The sequence below is a fragment of the Chrysemys picta genome, chromosome 2 (assembly GCF_011386835.1).
Source record: "Chrysemys picta bellii isolate R12L10 chromosome 2, ASM1138683v2, whole genome shotgun sequence".
NCBI classification, from domain to species: Eukaryota; Metazoa; Chordata; order Testudines; family Emydidae; genus Chrysemys; species Chrysemys picta.
Window position 1 is genome coordinate 259371673 of NC_088792.1, and position 18342 is coordinate 259390014.

Genomic DNA, 18342 nt, shown 5'->3' on the forward strand with positions numbered 1-18342 from the left:
ATGAAAGCCTAAATTAGAAGTTTTAAAGTCATTTGATCATGCATGTATTTCTATGTAGGGAATGGATAACTCAGAATTAGAACCGACTGACTGTGCCATAAAATGGAAAAATGTGAATACATGGATATAATTAAATAGAGGGAGGGAAGGGACCATATACACCCAGCTTCCAGCTGAAGGAAGGGAGAGTGTCTTTTTATCCCCCAAACACTTGTATCCTAATAAAAACGTGTTGCAACGGGGGGGACTATGAACACTGTCTTTGGTCTAGGATGATCAGGAGGCTCAGGAAAGTAGGACTGATCAGGGACTGGAGATAGGGGAAGGGAACTTTATTCCATCTCCAAACTTGGACTATGCCAGCTCCAAACTGGCTTACCAGCACCTCCCATCCACTGCCAATCAACTGTCCAACAGAGTAAGTGAGAATGGAGCTTTCACTGCCTGAAGGAATAGTTTATAGAGCTGGGCAAAATATTCTAGATGAATAAATTATTTGCCAAAATTGTAGTTTCGGGTCAACCCTACAATTTGCGAATTTGACACAAATCTGCCAAATAGTTTTGGACAAATACAAATTTTTGAGCTAGATCACTAGGGGGCTTATACACTCACAAACAATCAGAGAAGGAGGAGGAGCGGCCACCCACCCTTACACCCAAAAGTCCATAGGTTAAGGACATTCACCCAGGATGTGGGTGATTCAGGTTCAAATCACTGCTCTGGAGCAAGGAGTTGAAGCCAAGTCTCCCCTCTCTTAGTGCCCCAATCCATGGACTATTGGTTATTCTGGGGTGGGTCTCAATCTCTGATGCTGAAGAAGCTCCTCTTTGTATAAATAATTAAAGACTGGGTGTCTCACATGCCCGGTGAGTGCCCTAAATACCACACTCTAGAGCAGGGGTCGGCAACATTTGGCACGCGGCTCGCCCGGGAAAGCACCCTGGCGGGCCGGGCCAGTTTATTTACCTGCTGACGCGGCAGGTTCAGCCGATTGCGGCCCCTACTCGCCGCGGTTCACCGTCCCGGGCCAATGGGGGCGGCGAGAAGCGGTGCGGGCGAGGGATGTGCTGGCCGCGGCTTCCCGACACCCCCATTGGCCTGGGACGGCGAACCGCGGCGAGTGGGGGCCGCGAGCGGCCGAACCTGCTTAATCAGCAGGTAAATAAATTGGCCCGGCTCACCAGGGTGCTTACCCTGGCGAACCGCGTGCCAAACGTTGCCGACCCCTGCTCTAGAGAGTCATCTGCTCTCTCTCTCTCTCTTTGTGGCCCAGTGCCATTCAAGTATTTCGTACAATCTGGAATGGCTTCAGCAGGAGAGATTGAGACCCATCCCAGAATATCCAATAGCCTGGTGATTAAGGCACTGGGAGGATCATGCTGCGGAGCAGGGACTTAAATCTGGGTCTCCTATATCCCACGTGAGTATCCTAATCATGGGGTTTATTAGATTTAAGGGGTGGGGTGCGGCACCAGCACCACTTTTCTCATCCTTGAATTGAGCCCTCCATTTCTTTTGTTTTATTAAAAAAAACACAAAAGATTACAAATACCTGGAAATGACAAAACATTTAGTTTCGGAGCAAACCAAAGCTTTGACCTGAAATATCCCTGTCAAAACTGGTTTCTGTTTGATCGTAACTGATTTCCCCCTTCCCCCAAGGGATAATGAGAGAAAAGTAGGTTGTTTGGCTGAAAAAAAGATACACCAACTTCCTCCTCCCTCCCACACCCGCAGGATTAGTGCCTCTACATGCAGGAAAGGCTGTCTTGAGGACTTGTGCAATTGAAAGGTAGGGGCTCATGGGAAGGCCTCTGGGAACGTAGGGCAAGGTGCCATGAGGGGACAATACTTGAGTTACATATGCTCAGTTTGTCATCAAGTTCACCAGCTCAGCTAGCCAATCTGCAAGGAGAAGTAACAAAAAACAGACAAAATGTTCTTATAACTCTAAGAGGAACACTTCCAGTTTTCAGGGACACATGGTTACCCGATAAGGAGAAAACACGAGAAATGTTTTTAAAATTGCAAGGGAAGAGACAGGGTACATGAATTATACTGTAGGCTAAGAGACAGGACTCAAGAACAACCACACCTCTTTCATTAATGCTGATGTTAAAATCAAGAGGCAAAGTATTAGGTTGAAGAGCAGAGCAACCTCAATTTAGCTCAACTTCCCATTTCTGAATACCTCTAGTATCAGAAAGATGATCGTACTCCAGATCTGCTGGGGGACATGATTATTTCTAATACCAGCAGATTTCAGGGGGGAAAAATATTTCATATTGGAGCTTGTGGGCTATCATCTCATCAGACTCTCCTTAGAATCAGACAGCTGACCTGGATGAGTGCACTCCGGCATTCCCCAAATGTTCTGGGTAGCCTGTGATCACTGGGGGGTGGGGGAGAGGAGAGGGAGGAGGGAGAGAGAGGAAGAATCAAGTCTGCATTCTATTAATCTCAAAACAATTTAAGAGACCGTATTAAGAACATGCAGAGTCTACCAAGTACAATATTGGTGTAGGTCCCATTTTCAAAGTTCATAATAAAACACAACCCTGCTTTCTAAAATTTTTATTAGAAAACACTCTCTCCTGGAGCACTTCAATTTATTCTACCACAAAATTTATTCTTTAGCAAACAGATGCAAATGAGTAACAATGAGACTTCATTTCAGATTGAAAGATTAGAATCAAAATATTGTGCATGTTAGAAAAATATATTTTATTGGATTTTCTAAAATGTTTATTGTTTTTAAATATTTTAAAAATCTGAAAATTGCAAAGGCATTTTTGATAAATTGTTACTTTGTAATTCAGCATCATTTGAACACAAACTAGTTTTAAAATAAAATACTAAACTTCAGGTTTTAACTAAAAAAACAGTTTATGCCTTTTAAATCTTAAAATTAACTAGCATTTTTGTTTATCTCAATAGCTAAATCCATTGTTTGTAAATATAAAATTTTAACACTCCTGATTCACTAATAAAATACCAGGTGTATAATTTAAGATTACCTGTAAAGACACCCAAATATTGAATCATATCACCTATACACCACAGAATTTGACTTGCAAAATTCAATAATGATTTTAATAAAGTGTCCTCTGGTTACTTTATATCACCTACTAGGTTATCAGCATTGACATAAATAGGAGTTGAGGGCACTGAGCAGGATCATGCCTTATATAATGCATCTATAGCTATAAAAATCCAAGCTCAAAAAAATATTTTACCATGTGCTTAAGAAATTTGTTAAATAAGGTGAATTACTTAGCAAATTCAAACTACAGCTTAAACACTGGACACCTACCCCCCATGCTCCCCCCCCCCCAAAAAAACCCCAAACTATCACAGAGATAGTTTTTTTTTAATTTTAAAGCGTAACTCAAAAATTACATCACAAGTTGCTAATTGTGACTTCATGACCAAAACACCAATACTTTTCTCTTTAACCCCATCTGGAGGGGTGGAAAAAAGATTAATTCAAAACTTCAATACATCAGGATCCACAGGGAGTCACACTTCCCAGATTTTATATCCGATACCACTTTCTAATTAAGCCCAAGGGGCAGTTAAAATGACAGGTTTTTTGTTTTTGTTTTAAACAGGACTTCCAGGATAAAAAAAGAGAAAGCTTCATATAAATATGAGTTAAGCTTATCTTTTGAGTTTTCTTTTTAAATGTCATTTACACTCAATCAATATTAAACTATGTACAATTTCCCCAGAGAGGAAAATGTAGAAGATACTCTAATTTATTAAAAACAAGAATTTAAATCATACTGGTTGGAATTTCACTTATTATTTTGATGTATTCATGGGCCAAACTAATCCTTGATGCAACATTCAAAAGGTCGAGTTACACCAAGGATGAATTTGGCCCTGAGTTTCTATATACTATACCTGTTATATTTACAGGACCATAACATATTTAAAAACCTATGTAATTCTCAACCCACCCGTAACAGTATTGCAATATATATTGCAGATTATTATAGGTGGGAATGGTTGCGCTGCCTATTAAGGTTGCCCAACACTTCTCACTAAAAAAAAAAAAAACAAACGAACTGTTTTTAGTGGTTTATAGCTTTGCCAAACTTTAACCACTTAGGTTAAAATTATCCATGCTGTTGTCTGCCTCAGACTGATTTTTCCAGAAATTTTCAGCAAAAAGGGTTCAGCTGTTCCAAGAATGAGGCTGGGGGAAAAATGTTCTTTTACCCATGTTACAAAATGCTGGTGACCTCTTTGAAAAGCTCTAGCTCTCCCATGCTTTATAGCAGGGACTCAAAATTTGGTAGGAAGGTAACCGGTCAGGGATGTGCCTTCTTCCCTCTCTATGAAAAATTTGACCAAGTTATAAACTTTTGGAAAAAAATCAGTGTGCACATGCTCAGCAGAGACTTGCTAGAGCTTAATAGCTAAAATTTCCAAAGGTTCCATCCTCACTGAGCATGCTTGAGCCTCTCAAGTCCTAGTGTTCCAACTAAAGTCAATGGGAGTGCACTTTGAACACAAAGTGCTATACAATGCAAAGTTCTCTGAAAAATCAGGTCCTAAGCATTTCAATTTGGACATACAAAGCTAGTGGACATTTCTGACCTTAATCTTTGTGCCTGTGTTCCCCTTTGTCAACTGGAGATAATACCACCCTCCTCACCTCACAGGGGAGTGGTGAAAATAAAGTCATTATTCTTTGTGAAGCATTCAGATTCTATAATGATGAGCACCACAGATAAACCATAAGGAAAGCAATAATTCTGTCTGCTGACCAGGATTTGAATAGTGTGCACTAAATAATGCATAGGTCCACACAGTATTGAATAGCTGCTGTGTAACTACTTTTATTTAGCATGTTCATGGTCATCTAGCCAAGCGATGGCATCTTCAGTGACGCGGTGCAGTTCTTCGAGGCCATCGCTGAACATAATCAGCAGGCACTCATTGACAATGTGTGTCATCGTCTGTGTTGCGCTGCAGCTGCACAAGGGGTTGTCACAAAGGCCCCAGCAATACTGGTTGGCTGCACAGAGACCTTGCCTGGTCTGGAACCTGTTCAACAGGGACCATTCGTGACAGGGCAGGTCAAAACCAGAAGGGCAAATTGTGGGGTTGGCGACAAGGCACTGTTTGGGGATTATAACAGATATCCATTCCTCTCACCAGAGTGTTTCCGCCCTAACATCCTGGCATGGTGGATGAGACCATAATGGGTGACGTGACAGCAAACGTGCAGCTGGTGGTTTAAAAAAGTCATTGTGCAGCGGCAGGCTTGAGCTGGCACGTACTTTCTCCAGTAACTTGCCAGTGGCCACCTCTCGTCTGATATGAGGAGGAGCAATATTGCTCAGAACGAGAAGCCCTGGGAGTGGTGTCGGACACAGGGTGCTGGAGATGATACGCTTGGCGGCATGTAACTGTGTATCCACCAGTTTGGTGTGTGACAATTGACTCCAAACTGGTGCGCAGTACTCCGCCACCCAATACGAGGTGGCAAGAGCTGACGTCCACAAAGCTGGAACACGAGTACCCCATGATGAACCTGCCAGTTTGCTAAGAAGATTGTTGTACGTCTTAACTTTAGCTGCTGTCTTCTTCAGGTGGGCATTTTAACTCTGTGTGTGGTCTAAGGTCACACCTAGATAGACTGGTTCTACTTCATGCTTCGCCTTCTGACCATTCAGATAAACACTGTCTATCCTATGTACTAAATGAGGCAGGGAGCCTGTGGAAAAAATAGTATCTGATCATGTAATTAAAGTTTGTATCAAAACGCATACGCACTAAGGGGTCAAATTTAGGATGTATAAGCATAGTTAATTCTAGCATTTCATATCTTTTGAGTGCTTGAATTTGCACCTTTGTTAATTTTTCTGTGTTATATTTTATAACAGTGGAATAATTAAGTATGAAAATGCCACTTGCTGTTCCATAGTTGAGAGCATTGAGATTGGCACTTCAAGCAGGGATTCAGCTACTTGGTTATATATGCAAATGCACCTTATCCTCCCCAAAGTTACAGAATTTTCAGTACTGAATGCATTTTCTGAGAATTTGCAAGTAAATGTGTTAATAAATTTAGGAGTTAATTTTAAAATGAGTCCTTTAAGAAATTTACCACTCTGGGTCAGACAAATTTTTGGCATGAACAATCTTTATAATAGAATAATTAAGACCTTTCAAAATTTCCCATATAGTTAAAACTCATTGAAATTTCATACCTGGGCTATAATTTTTTAAAAATTATGAACTTTTTGCCATTACTTTTCAAACTGAAACTTAAGTCTTCAGCAGGGGCTGATGAGTAGTGTTCTATTACTGAGAACTTCGCTCTTTCAAAAAAGGCTCCATTCGTTCTCAATGGGAGTGAGGCAAAAGTGCCTTTCGAGAAAATGTTCACCCAGGGCAGAAATTGTATTAAATAATCATCATTGTGAACAGTCAGACCATGCGATATAATGTTGTAAGATAACAGTCTCATCTCCGTGGTAGCTACAGTGAGACTCATTCAAGCAGGCAATGGTCTCACCCACTCAGACATGGATAGATCTCCAGTGCAGAAGACACACCAAAAATGTAAAAATCACGTCCAAGTCCTTGCCTGATCATCACTTCCTTAAAAGAGAAGTTCTCCCCAACGCCTTTGATTCTAGAAGCCGGAAGAACCACACAGTGCCACCCTTGACGCTCATGGACTTTGTAAGAATTACTATACTCCAGGCCAGAGAATACTATCCTTCTCCAAAATCAGTTCTGGTAAAACATCAGGACCTCACCATTCACAGCTGACACACTGGCCCCAAACATGTATCAGCATACTACCTGGACAGAACACCATGGTTCTCAGATACACCCAGCGAGTTTAAGCACAAGGGCATAAGGCTGGAGCACCAAGGGGTAATGACCAGCTGAGAATTGGACCACATGCAGTATAAGGAATTCACATGAACTAGTGTCACAGAGGTGATTGAAGTCTAAAGACACTTCTTCTTGACCATAAAAATGTGAGCAAATTTTGAACAACTTAATTGTTCCAAATCTTCAATTGTGCAGTGAATTTAGATTGCCTCTTAGTTACAGTTTGGCCACCTCTAACTGTGAGATACATCCCATCTACTGAATCTGAGCGTCTCTTGGGATCTGAAACAAGTGTTTGACATTGCACATCAGACTGGATGAGGGGCCACTGCTTCACACAGCTCCCATTGGCCAGAAAAGGCGAACCGCAGCCACTGGGAGCTGCGAGCGGCCATACCTGCAGACGCTCAGGTAAACAAAGCGTCTCGCGGCCCACCAGGGGCTTACCCTGAACAAGCCGCGAACCAAATTTGGGAACCCCTGGACTGGACCCACTCACTGCAGATGGAGATATTAAAAGACACCCAAAGGTCTGTGCCTTTAACTGAGAGCTAGATAAAAAATGTTTTTTACAGTCAGAAGCCCACATTTTAAATTTAGGCACTCACATTATGGCAACCACTTTACAATGGTGGCTTCACAAAATGGCATTTTGGCTCTCAAAACAAGTACCTGAGTAGCTATATGCTTGTTTCGGTGCTTATATGAGGAAATGACTACCTTTGCTTACATATCAACTATAAAGACTAGGCTTTCTATACAGAACATTTCTGTGTTTTGGCTAAACAGCTGAAAATTAAATTCCTGGGTTTTCATTTATTTTTTGTAGTTCATAATTAGGTTTTACTAACGTATCTCTCAGGTGAAAAACATCCTCCAAAAAATTACTTTAATCAACTCATCTTGGAACAGCCATTTCACAACAGTAGAAAAAGAGCCTGAAACATGAGGTCTGGTATAAGAGGCCTGAACTAAAGTAGTGGTCAAGCCTTGCTGATATAAAGCAAAGTTAGTAAAAGTCAGGTTATGAGCAGAAGTCAGGCCCTGTCACAAAACGTATCTGCTTGCAAGTTCACAGAATCTGGCAAGAACAGCACTGGCATGGAAAAAAAACCACACATTCCTAAGTAGTCCTAGGCACAGGACAATCACGCAAACACATTTCAGAAGGGTGGTACCAGAACACCCTGATACAGTGTTATGATGTAAACACACTCCCTGAAGATAATACAAAGACACACTGACCCTCTGTTAAATATAAGATTAGGATGAAGGGTGATGAATAGAGATGTTCTGATCGAATCAACATGTTCAAGGTAAACGGAGGTAATTAACCACCTCAGAGGGACAAGACATAACTTGATTTTATCAGTGTAGAAAAGAAGGGTCACAGAGGGTTTGTCTTTGTCCAGTCGAGGCGAGGGATGGAAAGTCCCGCCATTCACTGAGCTGGTCCATTGTTACAGCCATACATGTATTAGTGGTCCTGTAAAGTCTCCGGGACACTAGGACCATGCTTCATTGACTATAAACCTGGCCAGGTGCCTTGGCTACTGCAATGTGTCTGTGGTTTTATTGGGCAGTTCGATTGAGATCCACTGTGTCCACTATCTGTGCAGAGGTGGGACAGCATACTGAAAGAACACACATGCAGCCAACGACTAATTATAGTAGGAAAACAAAACACACAACACACCACACTCAATCATCCTTGTGTGCTTTGTTGAGCAAACACTAAGTCAGCTGAATTCAGTAAGTGTGTGGATTACATTACAATTTAAACCTCATATTGTACGTGTAAATTATGAAAAATTATTAAAAAGCTACTTCGTGCTACTATGGTTTGATAATTGTAACTGACCAGAAGAGAAATGTTCGTAGTTAGAATCCTAAATGACCTGACTGACTACATAATGTCAGAGAAGGAAAAGCCTGGCTCCCCAAGAAGGTACAACTTGAGCATCTCTATGAGGATTTTCAAGTGTTATTTTTATTTTCAATTTCTTACCATTTCTTCAGAGGTAAGATGAATCAGACGTTCAGCTACTGCAGAACACTGGGAAGAGTCCATGATGAATTCTCCTCGTGCGTCACCTACTATAAGCTCTGGCCACATGGGTCCTTCATCCTTCTTAATTAGAGAAATCTCCAAACTAAAGGATAGATATGGGGTTGGAAGGTAAGAGTATATGTAACATTACAGATAATATCACTACGTTCTCAAGCTGACAATCACCACCTCTAAATGTGGATTTTAGAGGGGGAAAAGGATTAATAATCCAAAAATTATATCCTAATTTTTGCCATTCACATAATTTGCAATAAAAAGTTGCCTTTTGTAGTTACTCCAAAGTAATGATATCCATCAGAAAGTCAAAACAAAAATAGATACATCTAGAGTTTTTTTCACATATTCCAAGGCCAGAAGGGACCATTGTGATCATTTAGTCTGATCTCCTGAATAACTTCTCCAAAATAATTCCTAGATCATATCTTTCAGAAAAAGATCCAAGTTTGATTTAAAAATTGTTAATGAAGGAGAAAAGACCAAGACCCTTGGGTAAGTTGTTCCACTGATTAATTACACTGTTAAAAATGTCTGCCTTACTTCCAGTCAGAATTTGTCTAGTTTCAATTTGCAGGCATTGGATTATGTTATACCTTTTCTTGACTTGATTGATGAGCTAATTATTAAATATTTGTTCCCTATGTAGGTTCTTATAGACTGCAATCAAGTAACCCCTTACCTTTCTCTTGTGGCGTTAAATAGATTGAGCACCTGGAGTCTACAACTATAAGCACGTTTTCTAATCCTGTAATCTTTCTTGTGGCTCTTCTCTGAACCCTCTCCAATTTATCAATATCTCTGGACACCAGAACTAGACACAGTATTCCAGAGTGGTCAACAACAGGGCCAAACACACATGTAAAATTACCTCTCTGCTCGAGAAACCCCTCTTTATAGCTCCCAGAATTCCATTAGCCCCTTCAGCCAGTGTTGTACTGGGAGCTCATGATGAGCAGATTCTCCACCACTTCCCCCAATTCTTTTAGAGCCTCGCTTCTTCCTAACAGAGTCCCCCATCCTGTAAGTATGGCCTGTGTTCTTTATTCTTAGATGTATATATTTATATATAGTCATATTAAAATGCATAGTGAATTTTCACCTAACTTAAGAAACCCTTATTCCTCTGTCTCAGTGACCTGTCCTCTTCATTATTTGCCACTTCCCCAAAATTTGTGTCATTGGCGAACTTAATTAGCAATGATTTTTTGTTTTCTTCCAGGTCACTGATAAAAATGTTAAATAGCTAGGACCAAAAACTGATGTCTGCAGGATTTCACTAGAAACACACCCACTCAATGATGATTCCCCCTTAAAAATTACATTGAGACCTATCAGTTAGCCAGCTTTTAAAGCACTTCTTGTGTGCCATGTTAATTTTATATCTTTCCAGTCTTTTAATCAAGTTGGCATGTACTACCAAGTCAAATGCCTTACAGAAGTCTGTATATTACATCAACATCTTAATCGACTTTAAGAGTCTAAATACAGAAAGACTTATTTCTGTGAATCCTCATTGTTCCTGAGTTTTCATTTTAAATTTAGTGTCATTAAAGTAGGTATTAAAATTGTGTGTGTGTGTGTGTGCGTGTGTGTGTATGTGTGCGTGTGTATATATATATATATATGGTCGATCACAATTAACTCACACGAGTAACTCAAAAAAATTAAAATTATGATTAATCGCACTGTTAAACAATAGAATACCAATTGAAATTTATTAAATATTTTTGGATGTTTTCCTACATTGTCAAATATATTGATTTCTATTACAACACAGAATACAAAGTGTACAGTGTTCACTTTATTTTTTATTACAAATATTTGCACTGTAAAAGTGATAAACAAAGGAAACAGTATTTTTCAATTAACCACATTCAAGTAGTGTATGTGTCGCAGATGACACTAAGCTGGGGGGAGAGGTTGATATGCTGGAGGGTAGGGATAAGGCCCAGAGTGACTTAGACAATTTGGAGGATTGGGCCAAAAGAAATCTGATGAGGTTCAACAAGAACAAGTGGAGAGTCCTTCACTTAGGAAGGAAGAATCCCATGCACCGCTATAGGCTGGGGACCAACTGGCTAAGCAGCTGTTCTGCAGAAAAGGACCTGGGGATTACAGTGGACAAGAAGCTGGATATGGGTCAGCAGTGTGCCCTTGTTGCCAAGAAGGCCAACAGCATATTGGGCTATATTAGTAGGAGCATTGCCAGCAGATCAAGGGAAATGATTACTCCCCTCTATTCAGCACTGGTGAGGCCACACTTGGAGTATTGTGTCCAGTCTTGGTCCCCCCACTACAGAAGGGATGTGGACAAATTGGACAGAGTCCAGCGGAGGGCAACGAAAATGATCGGGGGGGGCTGGGGGACATGACTTACGAGGAGAGGCTGAGGAAACTGGGCTTATTTAGTCTGTAGAAGAGAAGAATGAGGGAGGATATGATAGCTGCTTTCAATTACCTGAAAGGGGGTTCCAAAGAGGATGGATCTAGACTGCTCTCAGTGGTAGCAGATGACAGAACATGGAGTAATGGTCTCAAGTTGCAGTGGGGGAGGTTTAGGTTGGATATTAGGAAAAACTTTGTCCCTAGGAGGTTGGTGAAGCACTGGAATGGGTTACCTAGGGAGGTGGTGGAATCTCCTTCCTTAGAGGTTTTTAAGGCCCGGCTTGACAAATATTTGTAATAAAAAAATAAAATGAGCACTGTACACTTTGTATTCTGTGTTGTAATAGAAATCAAAATATTTGAAAATGTAGAAAAACATCCAAAATATTTAAATAAATGGTATTTTATTATTGTGTAACCGAGCGATTAAAACTGTGATTAATCAGGATTATTTTTTTTAAATCATTTGACAGCCCTACATCTAATTTATATCACCAATTATTTAACTTCTCAGTTTGATCTAGTAAGCCTAGAATAACTCTTGAGAGAATTTCAGGGTGTTGGGCATATGTGTATGTAAGGGAAGGTGTCTTGTTTTGTTTTGTTTTTCTAAATAGGTAATTGCTCAAGATTTACACTTCACAATGGAGGCGCAAACCAATAAGCCATATATTATTTTTCTCAAAACAGGATGCTGTTGATACCTAATTGTTTATTTTTCACTCTGTAATTCACTACTACTAACTCTGCCTCTGTATTAAAATAGAAATTCAATACTACGACAAACATAATTAAAAACATTGGTGTAGGCTCATTCCTATTAAACTCCTATGCAATTTGCATTAGGGTCCAGCTGCCACCCTGAACATGTAATCACAATAGCTCTCACACAGTGAAGGTAGCAATAAAAACTACCCTGAGTTAACATATTGTATCTGCTGTACTTGGTTCATGAAAAAAGATTGGTTTGCTAGAAGTCACAGATATTCTGAGAATACCAGTTTCTAAGAAGTTTTCCAATGAGATAAACTGGATAATTCCAGTTCACAGTAAGATAGTGTTTTACAATATCTGCCTCGTTAATAAAATGTTGAATCCTAATATGATGAAAAAAAAATCTTAAAATATTCAAATAAAGTTGCGTGTTCTTGGGGGGAAAAAGGCCCCAAAGTCACAAAGTTCAAATCCATATCTGAACTTTTTCAAAGTTCTGGAACTGTGAGGAGGTTTCAGATGTTGGGCTTGGTTTTTGATAAGGGTGTTTTTTTTCAAAAAAAAAAAAAAAAAAAAAAAAAAAAAAAAAACCACAAAGACCCAAATACATACTAGCTAGCCTCAACTTTAGCAAAGCTTTTGATACGGTCTCCCACAGTATTCTTGCCAGCAAGTTAAAGAAGTATGGATTGGATGAATGGACTATAAGGTGGATAGAAAGCTGGCTAGATTGTCAGGCTCAATGAGTAGTGATCAATGGCTCGATATCTAGTTGGCAGCTGGTATCAAACGGAGTGCCCCAAGGGTCGGTCCTGGGGCAGATTTTGTTCAACATCTTCATTAATGATATGGATGAGGGGATGGATTGCACCCTCAGCAAGTTCGCGGATGACACTAAGCTGGGGGAGAGGTAGATATGCTGGAGGGTAGAGATAGGGTCCAGAGCGACCTAGACAAATTGGAGGATTGGGCCAAGAGAAATCTGATGAGGTTCAGCAAGGACAAGTGCAGAGTCCTGTACTTAGGATGGAAGAATCACATGCACTGCTACAGGCTGTGGACTGACTGGCTAAACAGCAGTTCTGCAGAAAAGGACCTGGGGGATTACAGTGGACAAGAAGCTGGATATGAGTTAGTGTGCCCTTGTTGCCAACAAGGCTAATGACATATTGGGCTGCATTAATAGGAGCACTGCCAGCAGATCAAGGGAAGTGATTATTCCCCTCTATTCGGGATTGGTGAAGCCACAGCTGGAGTACTGCGTCTAGTTTTGGGCACCCCACTACAGAAAGGATGTGGACAAATTGGAGAGAAAGTCCAGCAGAGGGTAACGAAAATAATTAGGGGGCTGGGGCACATGATTTATGAGGAGAAGCTCAAGGAACTGGGCTGAATTAGTCTGCAGAAGAAATAAGTGAGGGGAGATTTGATAGCAGCCTTCAACTACCTGAAGGGTGTTCCAGTGGTGGCAGATGACACAACAAGGAGCAATGGTCTCAAGTTGCAGTGGGGGAGTCTAGGTTGGATATTAGAAAAACTAATTCACTATGAGGGTGGTGAAGCACTGGAATGGGTTACCTAGGGAGATGGTGGAATCTTCATCCTTAAGAGGTTTTTAAGGCTAGGCTTGACAAAGCTCTGGCTGGGATGATTTAATTGGGGTTGGTCCTGCTTTGAGCAGGGGGTTGGACTAGCTGACCTCCTGAGGTTTCTTCCAACCCTAATTTTCTATGAACTGTTTAGGCTCCCAAGGAGACCATTTAGAGATAATCTGTGAAGAGACCACTTGCCCCTTCATACGACACAAACAGGCAAGGCGAAGCACAAAACAATTTAGTCCTGTCCAAATAAAAGGCCAGACATTGCCTCACATCTAGCGTATAGAAGAGACACTGCTCCTCCGGAGATGAATGTGGCTCAGGAAAGAACACAGGTAAATACACTGCCTGCTTCAAATAAAACAGATATCACTTTACACAAAAATTGTGTTTGTGGTCATAAAGTCACCTGGTCCTTGGAGAACGGTGTATAAAAAGGCTCAACCAGTAGAGCCTGCAACTCGCACTCACTTCTTATGGATGTTATCACTATCAGGAACACAGTCTTCTGACACAAAAGCAGAAAGGGACAAATAAGATGCAGGGGCTTGAACCGAGGTCCCATTAGAGCTGTTAGGAACATGTTAAGGTCCCACAGAGGAACCAGCTCTGAGACTGGACAATGAAGATGAAGAACACCTTTTAAGAATCTTGCTATCATGGTATTGAAGAAGACTGATATTCCTTGACTGAGGGATGAAACGCCACTAACACTGCCAGATGCACTCTCAATGAGCTAAGTGCAAATCCCAAGGACTGAAGGTACAGCAAGTATTCCAAGATGTCCTGAATAGAAGTCACCATTGGGTGAAATCCACAGGCCAACAACCACATCAAAAACAGCTTCCATTTAGCTAAATAAGCCATTCTGGTAGAGGGCTTTCTACTGTTGAGTAGGACCTGTTGAACAGATGCTGAACACCATTCTTCCTCCTCATTTAGCCATGAAGCAGCCATGCTGTGAGATGCAGGAAGCTAAGCATGGGATGTAAGTTTTGTGTGAATAGGTCAGGATGGCAAGGAAAGGAGAGGCTGAATTGACAATGCAAGAAAGTTGGAGAACCACAGGAGAGCCAACTGCCAGCTGAGATGGAAAGCTTTGGACAGGGAGCCAGGGATGAGGCCCCCTTGAGAGCAGATCAGATGATATTTCCTGCTGTGTCTCGTGGCAAACAGATCGATCATCAGAATGCCCCAAGCTGCAAAGATGACCTACAGGATGAAGTCCTGGCAAGGTCCTGGACCAGTGGAAAGTTCAGGAAGAAAGGGAGAACAGGTCCATTGCCTCCTGATACACCGCTGGCACAAAACCAGACAGTACTGGCATTGCCCTTGTCAGTATAGGACTCAGACACCTTGGGCCTGGAAAGGGAGTCAAAGGTAAGGGGTCTCTTTCCTCCCTCTATTGTACTGCGGAGCAGTAGACGGGACCTGCTCCATCCCATAAACCGGCATTCACACCGTGCTGGTCCACACTCCTTCGGGAGGAGGCAGACAAGTCTCCACGCGACCAGGAATGGCCACGATTGGTCTTATGTGACCTTTTCCTCGGTACACTTGATGGGAAGCAACTCCTCAGACCTTTCGGAGAGGCGCAAGCTCTAGGATGTGAAATGGAAGCTCCCTCAAAACTGAAGGGTGATCTCTGATCCAACATGGGACTCCGAGCTAACCAGACTGTAAGGCCTGTTTGAGCAGGTGCTGCTTTAGACAAAGATCCATCGTAATCTGAGTTCGCTTTGTGAATGATTTGCAAATCAAACACCTTTCCTTGCCGTGGGCTTCACCTAAGCACAGCAAGCACGTGTGTGGGGATTACTCCTCCACACGACGGACATGTTAAAACATTGGTGAGGGCATCACCAGGGCAATACTTCAACTAAAGCTAATGAATACTAAATCTAACTAACATTATACTTAGGTACTAATTAGGGCTATTAATCACAATTAATGCAAAAGATGAATTCAAAACAAATTAACTAGATATTTTTATTTATCGCAGTTTGAATTGCATTGTTAAACAACAATAAAATACCAATTTAAATTTATTATAAATATTTTTGGATGTTTTTCTACATTTTCAAATATATTGATTTCCATTATAACACAGAACACAAAGTGTACACTGCTCACTTTATATTATTTTTTATTACAAATATTAGCACTGTAAAAAAGATCATTGAAAATACTGCTTCTTTTAATCTCATACAAGTACTGTAGTACAATCTCTATCATGAAAGTGCAACTTACAAATGTAGAATTATTATTTTTGCTTTAGAGCATATAAAACGAAGCATGAAGGGGCATACGAACGTTCAGCATATCTGGCACATAAACAACTTGCAATGCCACCTACAACAGAGCCATGCAAACACCTGTTCTCACTTTCAGGTGACATTGTAAATAAGAAGCGGGCAGGATTATCTCCCATAAAAGTAATCAAAACATGTCTGTCTCAGCGATTGGCTGAACAAGAAGTAGGACTGAGTGGACTTGTAGGCTTTAAAATTTTACATTGTTTTGGTTTTGAGTGCCATTTTTTAAAAATATAATTCTAAATTTTGTAAGTTGCACTTTGATGATAAAGAGATTGCACTACAGTACTTGTATGAGATTAAAACAGTATTTTTCAATTGTCTTTTTTAGTGCAAATATTTGTAATAAAAAATATAAAGTGAGCAGTGCATACTTTGTATTCTGTGTTATAATGGAAATCAATATTTGAAAATGTAGAAAAACAGCCTAAAATATGTATAATATAAATTGGTATTCTATTATTAACAGTGCGATTAAAATTGTGATTAATCATGACTATTTTAATTGCACAATCAATTGCAATTAATTTTTTTAATTGTTTGACAACCCCAGTTCTAATTAGCTGTGTACAACTAGAAAAGTCACTAAGAAGTAGAGAAGTTGTGAGGTTAGAACCACACCGAGGTCCCACTCCAGCGATAGGCAGTAAGAAGGAACGGGGGGGTCGGAAGGGGCAGTCGAACAGTGCCGTCTCACATAGCCAAGGAAGGGGCTGTGGCCACTAGGTATGAGTGCTGGCCGTCTATGGGTACTGCTAGGCAAAATTTTTTGGCTCCAGTGCACTGGGCAAGTGGAATACATGGCTGTACCTACTCGAAGAACTCTTCATTTTCAAAATTGCCCTTGGAAGGAAAAGGACCATGTTTTGAACAATAAGGGAAATAACTTCATACCCAGTTGGAACAGAATCCACGCCTCGATATAAAAACAGATTCAGATTGGAAGCAATTTTTTCAGCTAACTGGATGCTGAGAACTATCTATCTGCTTCTCAGGCTGCCAAACATATGCAGTACAGTCACCTACCCAATAATAAATGGTCTCTTATTGAAAAAAAATTTAAAAAAATGAAGCTCTGGTGTCAGAATATTAGACTGTGAATACAGAAGACCAGATTCTGATCTCATCTGATGTTTGACATTGAATCAGCATGAGCTGCACTTGACTCCGTGGCTTTCAGAAGAACACTACAGATGTTCTTGGCTGCCCACTTTTGCTCATAGAACAAAACCTAAAGCGAACCACGCTAGTTATTTGGCCGTCCCTATTGATTTGCTCTCTCTTCTTGAAAAAGTTTTAAAATTAATATTTGTGTCAACAATTCCCTGACATACACTGCAGTTTGATATAAAATTATACTGCATTAAGTATTTAAACAAAATTAATTTCCATGCATATTATGCTCTTAATGATACGTTAAAAACAATAAAAACACTGCGACACAAAATACTGGAAAGGTCAACAGGGCAGAACAAGGTGGTAAATTCAATCACCAAAGGTCAATTATTTAGAAAAGCAGCAGCTGCACCATTGTCAATTGTAAAAACAAATTATTTTTGAAGATATACATTAATTCAACTCCTCATTTAAGGTCAGACTAGATAATCATAATGGTCCCTTTTGGCCTTAATGTCTATGAAGATATGAATATTAAGAAGGTTGAAAAAAGGTTTGAATATTTTTGCCAAGTTTCCTGCAGGTGGCATAACCATTTGGCTCCCAGATTTGTCTTTCTTTAGCTGTCTGATTGAACAGCCTCTTTCCAAACTAAGAGGCTACCAGAGAGCATTTCCCACTAAGATGTCACAAATCTTTGCTCCAGAAAGAAAATGTTGAAGAATTTTCCATCCCATAAGTAGCCCTCCATTGTACACCTATCTAAATACATCAAATTAAACCATTTTGAATAGTGGTTGCTGTGAAAGCACAGTAATTTAGTTCAACAAAAATTCATAAGGAGCTCTTAAAACCTTTAAAAAGCAACAGAGGGTCCTGTGGCACCTTTGAGACTAACAGAAGTACTGGGAGCATAAGCTTTCGTGGGTAAGAACCTCATTTCTTCAGATGCACTTCTTCAGTCTTGCATCTGAAGAAGTGAGGTTCTTACCCACGAAAGCTTATGCTCCCAGTACTTCTGTTAGTCTCAAAGGTGCCACAGGACCCTCTGTTGCTTTTTACAGATTCAGACTAACACGGCTACCCCTCTGATTCTTAAAACCTTGACATTAATGTGTATACATGGCAGTTTCACTGTTCCTTTTAACTGTAACAAAGAAATTGGCTTACAAGCTGAGCCAGTTAAGACTTCAGTCTTTGAAGCTGTATAACCAAAAAATTTTAAAGGGGTACATTTTTAAGAGGGTAGGAGCTCCAGCCTCCCTTTCAGCATATGCATATG

At 40.5% G+C, this 18342-nt stretch overlaps 1 protein-coding gene across 1 annotated transcript in view; it reads right to left on the bottom strand.

Moving 5' to 3' along the window:
* The window catches only part of NUDCD1 (NudC domain containing 1), a 119099-nt gene that overhangs the window by 26874 nt on the left and 73883 nt on the right, over positions 1-18342 (bottom strand). Inside the window, exon 7 of the mRNA XM_005287275.5 lies at positions 8873-9017. Coding sequence (XP_005287332.1) covers positions 8873-9017 — 145 coding nt within the window. The remainder of the gene's footprint in view (positions 1-8872; positions 9018-18342) is intronic.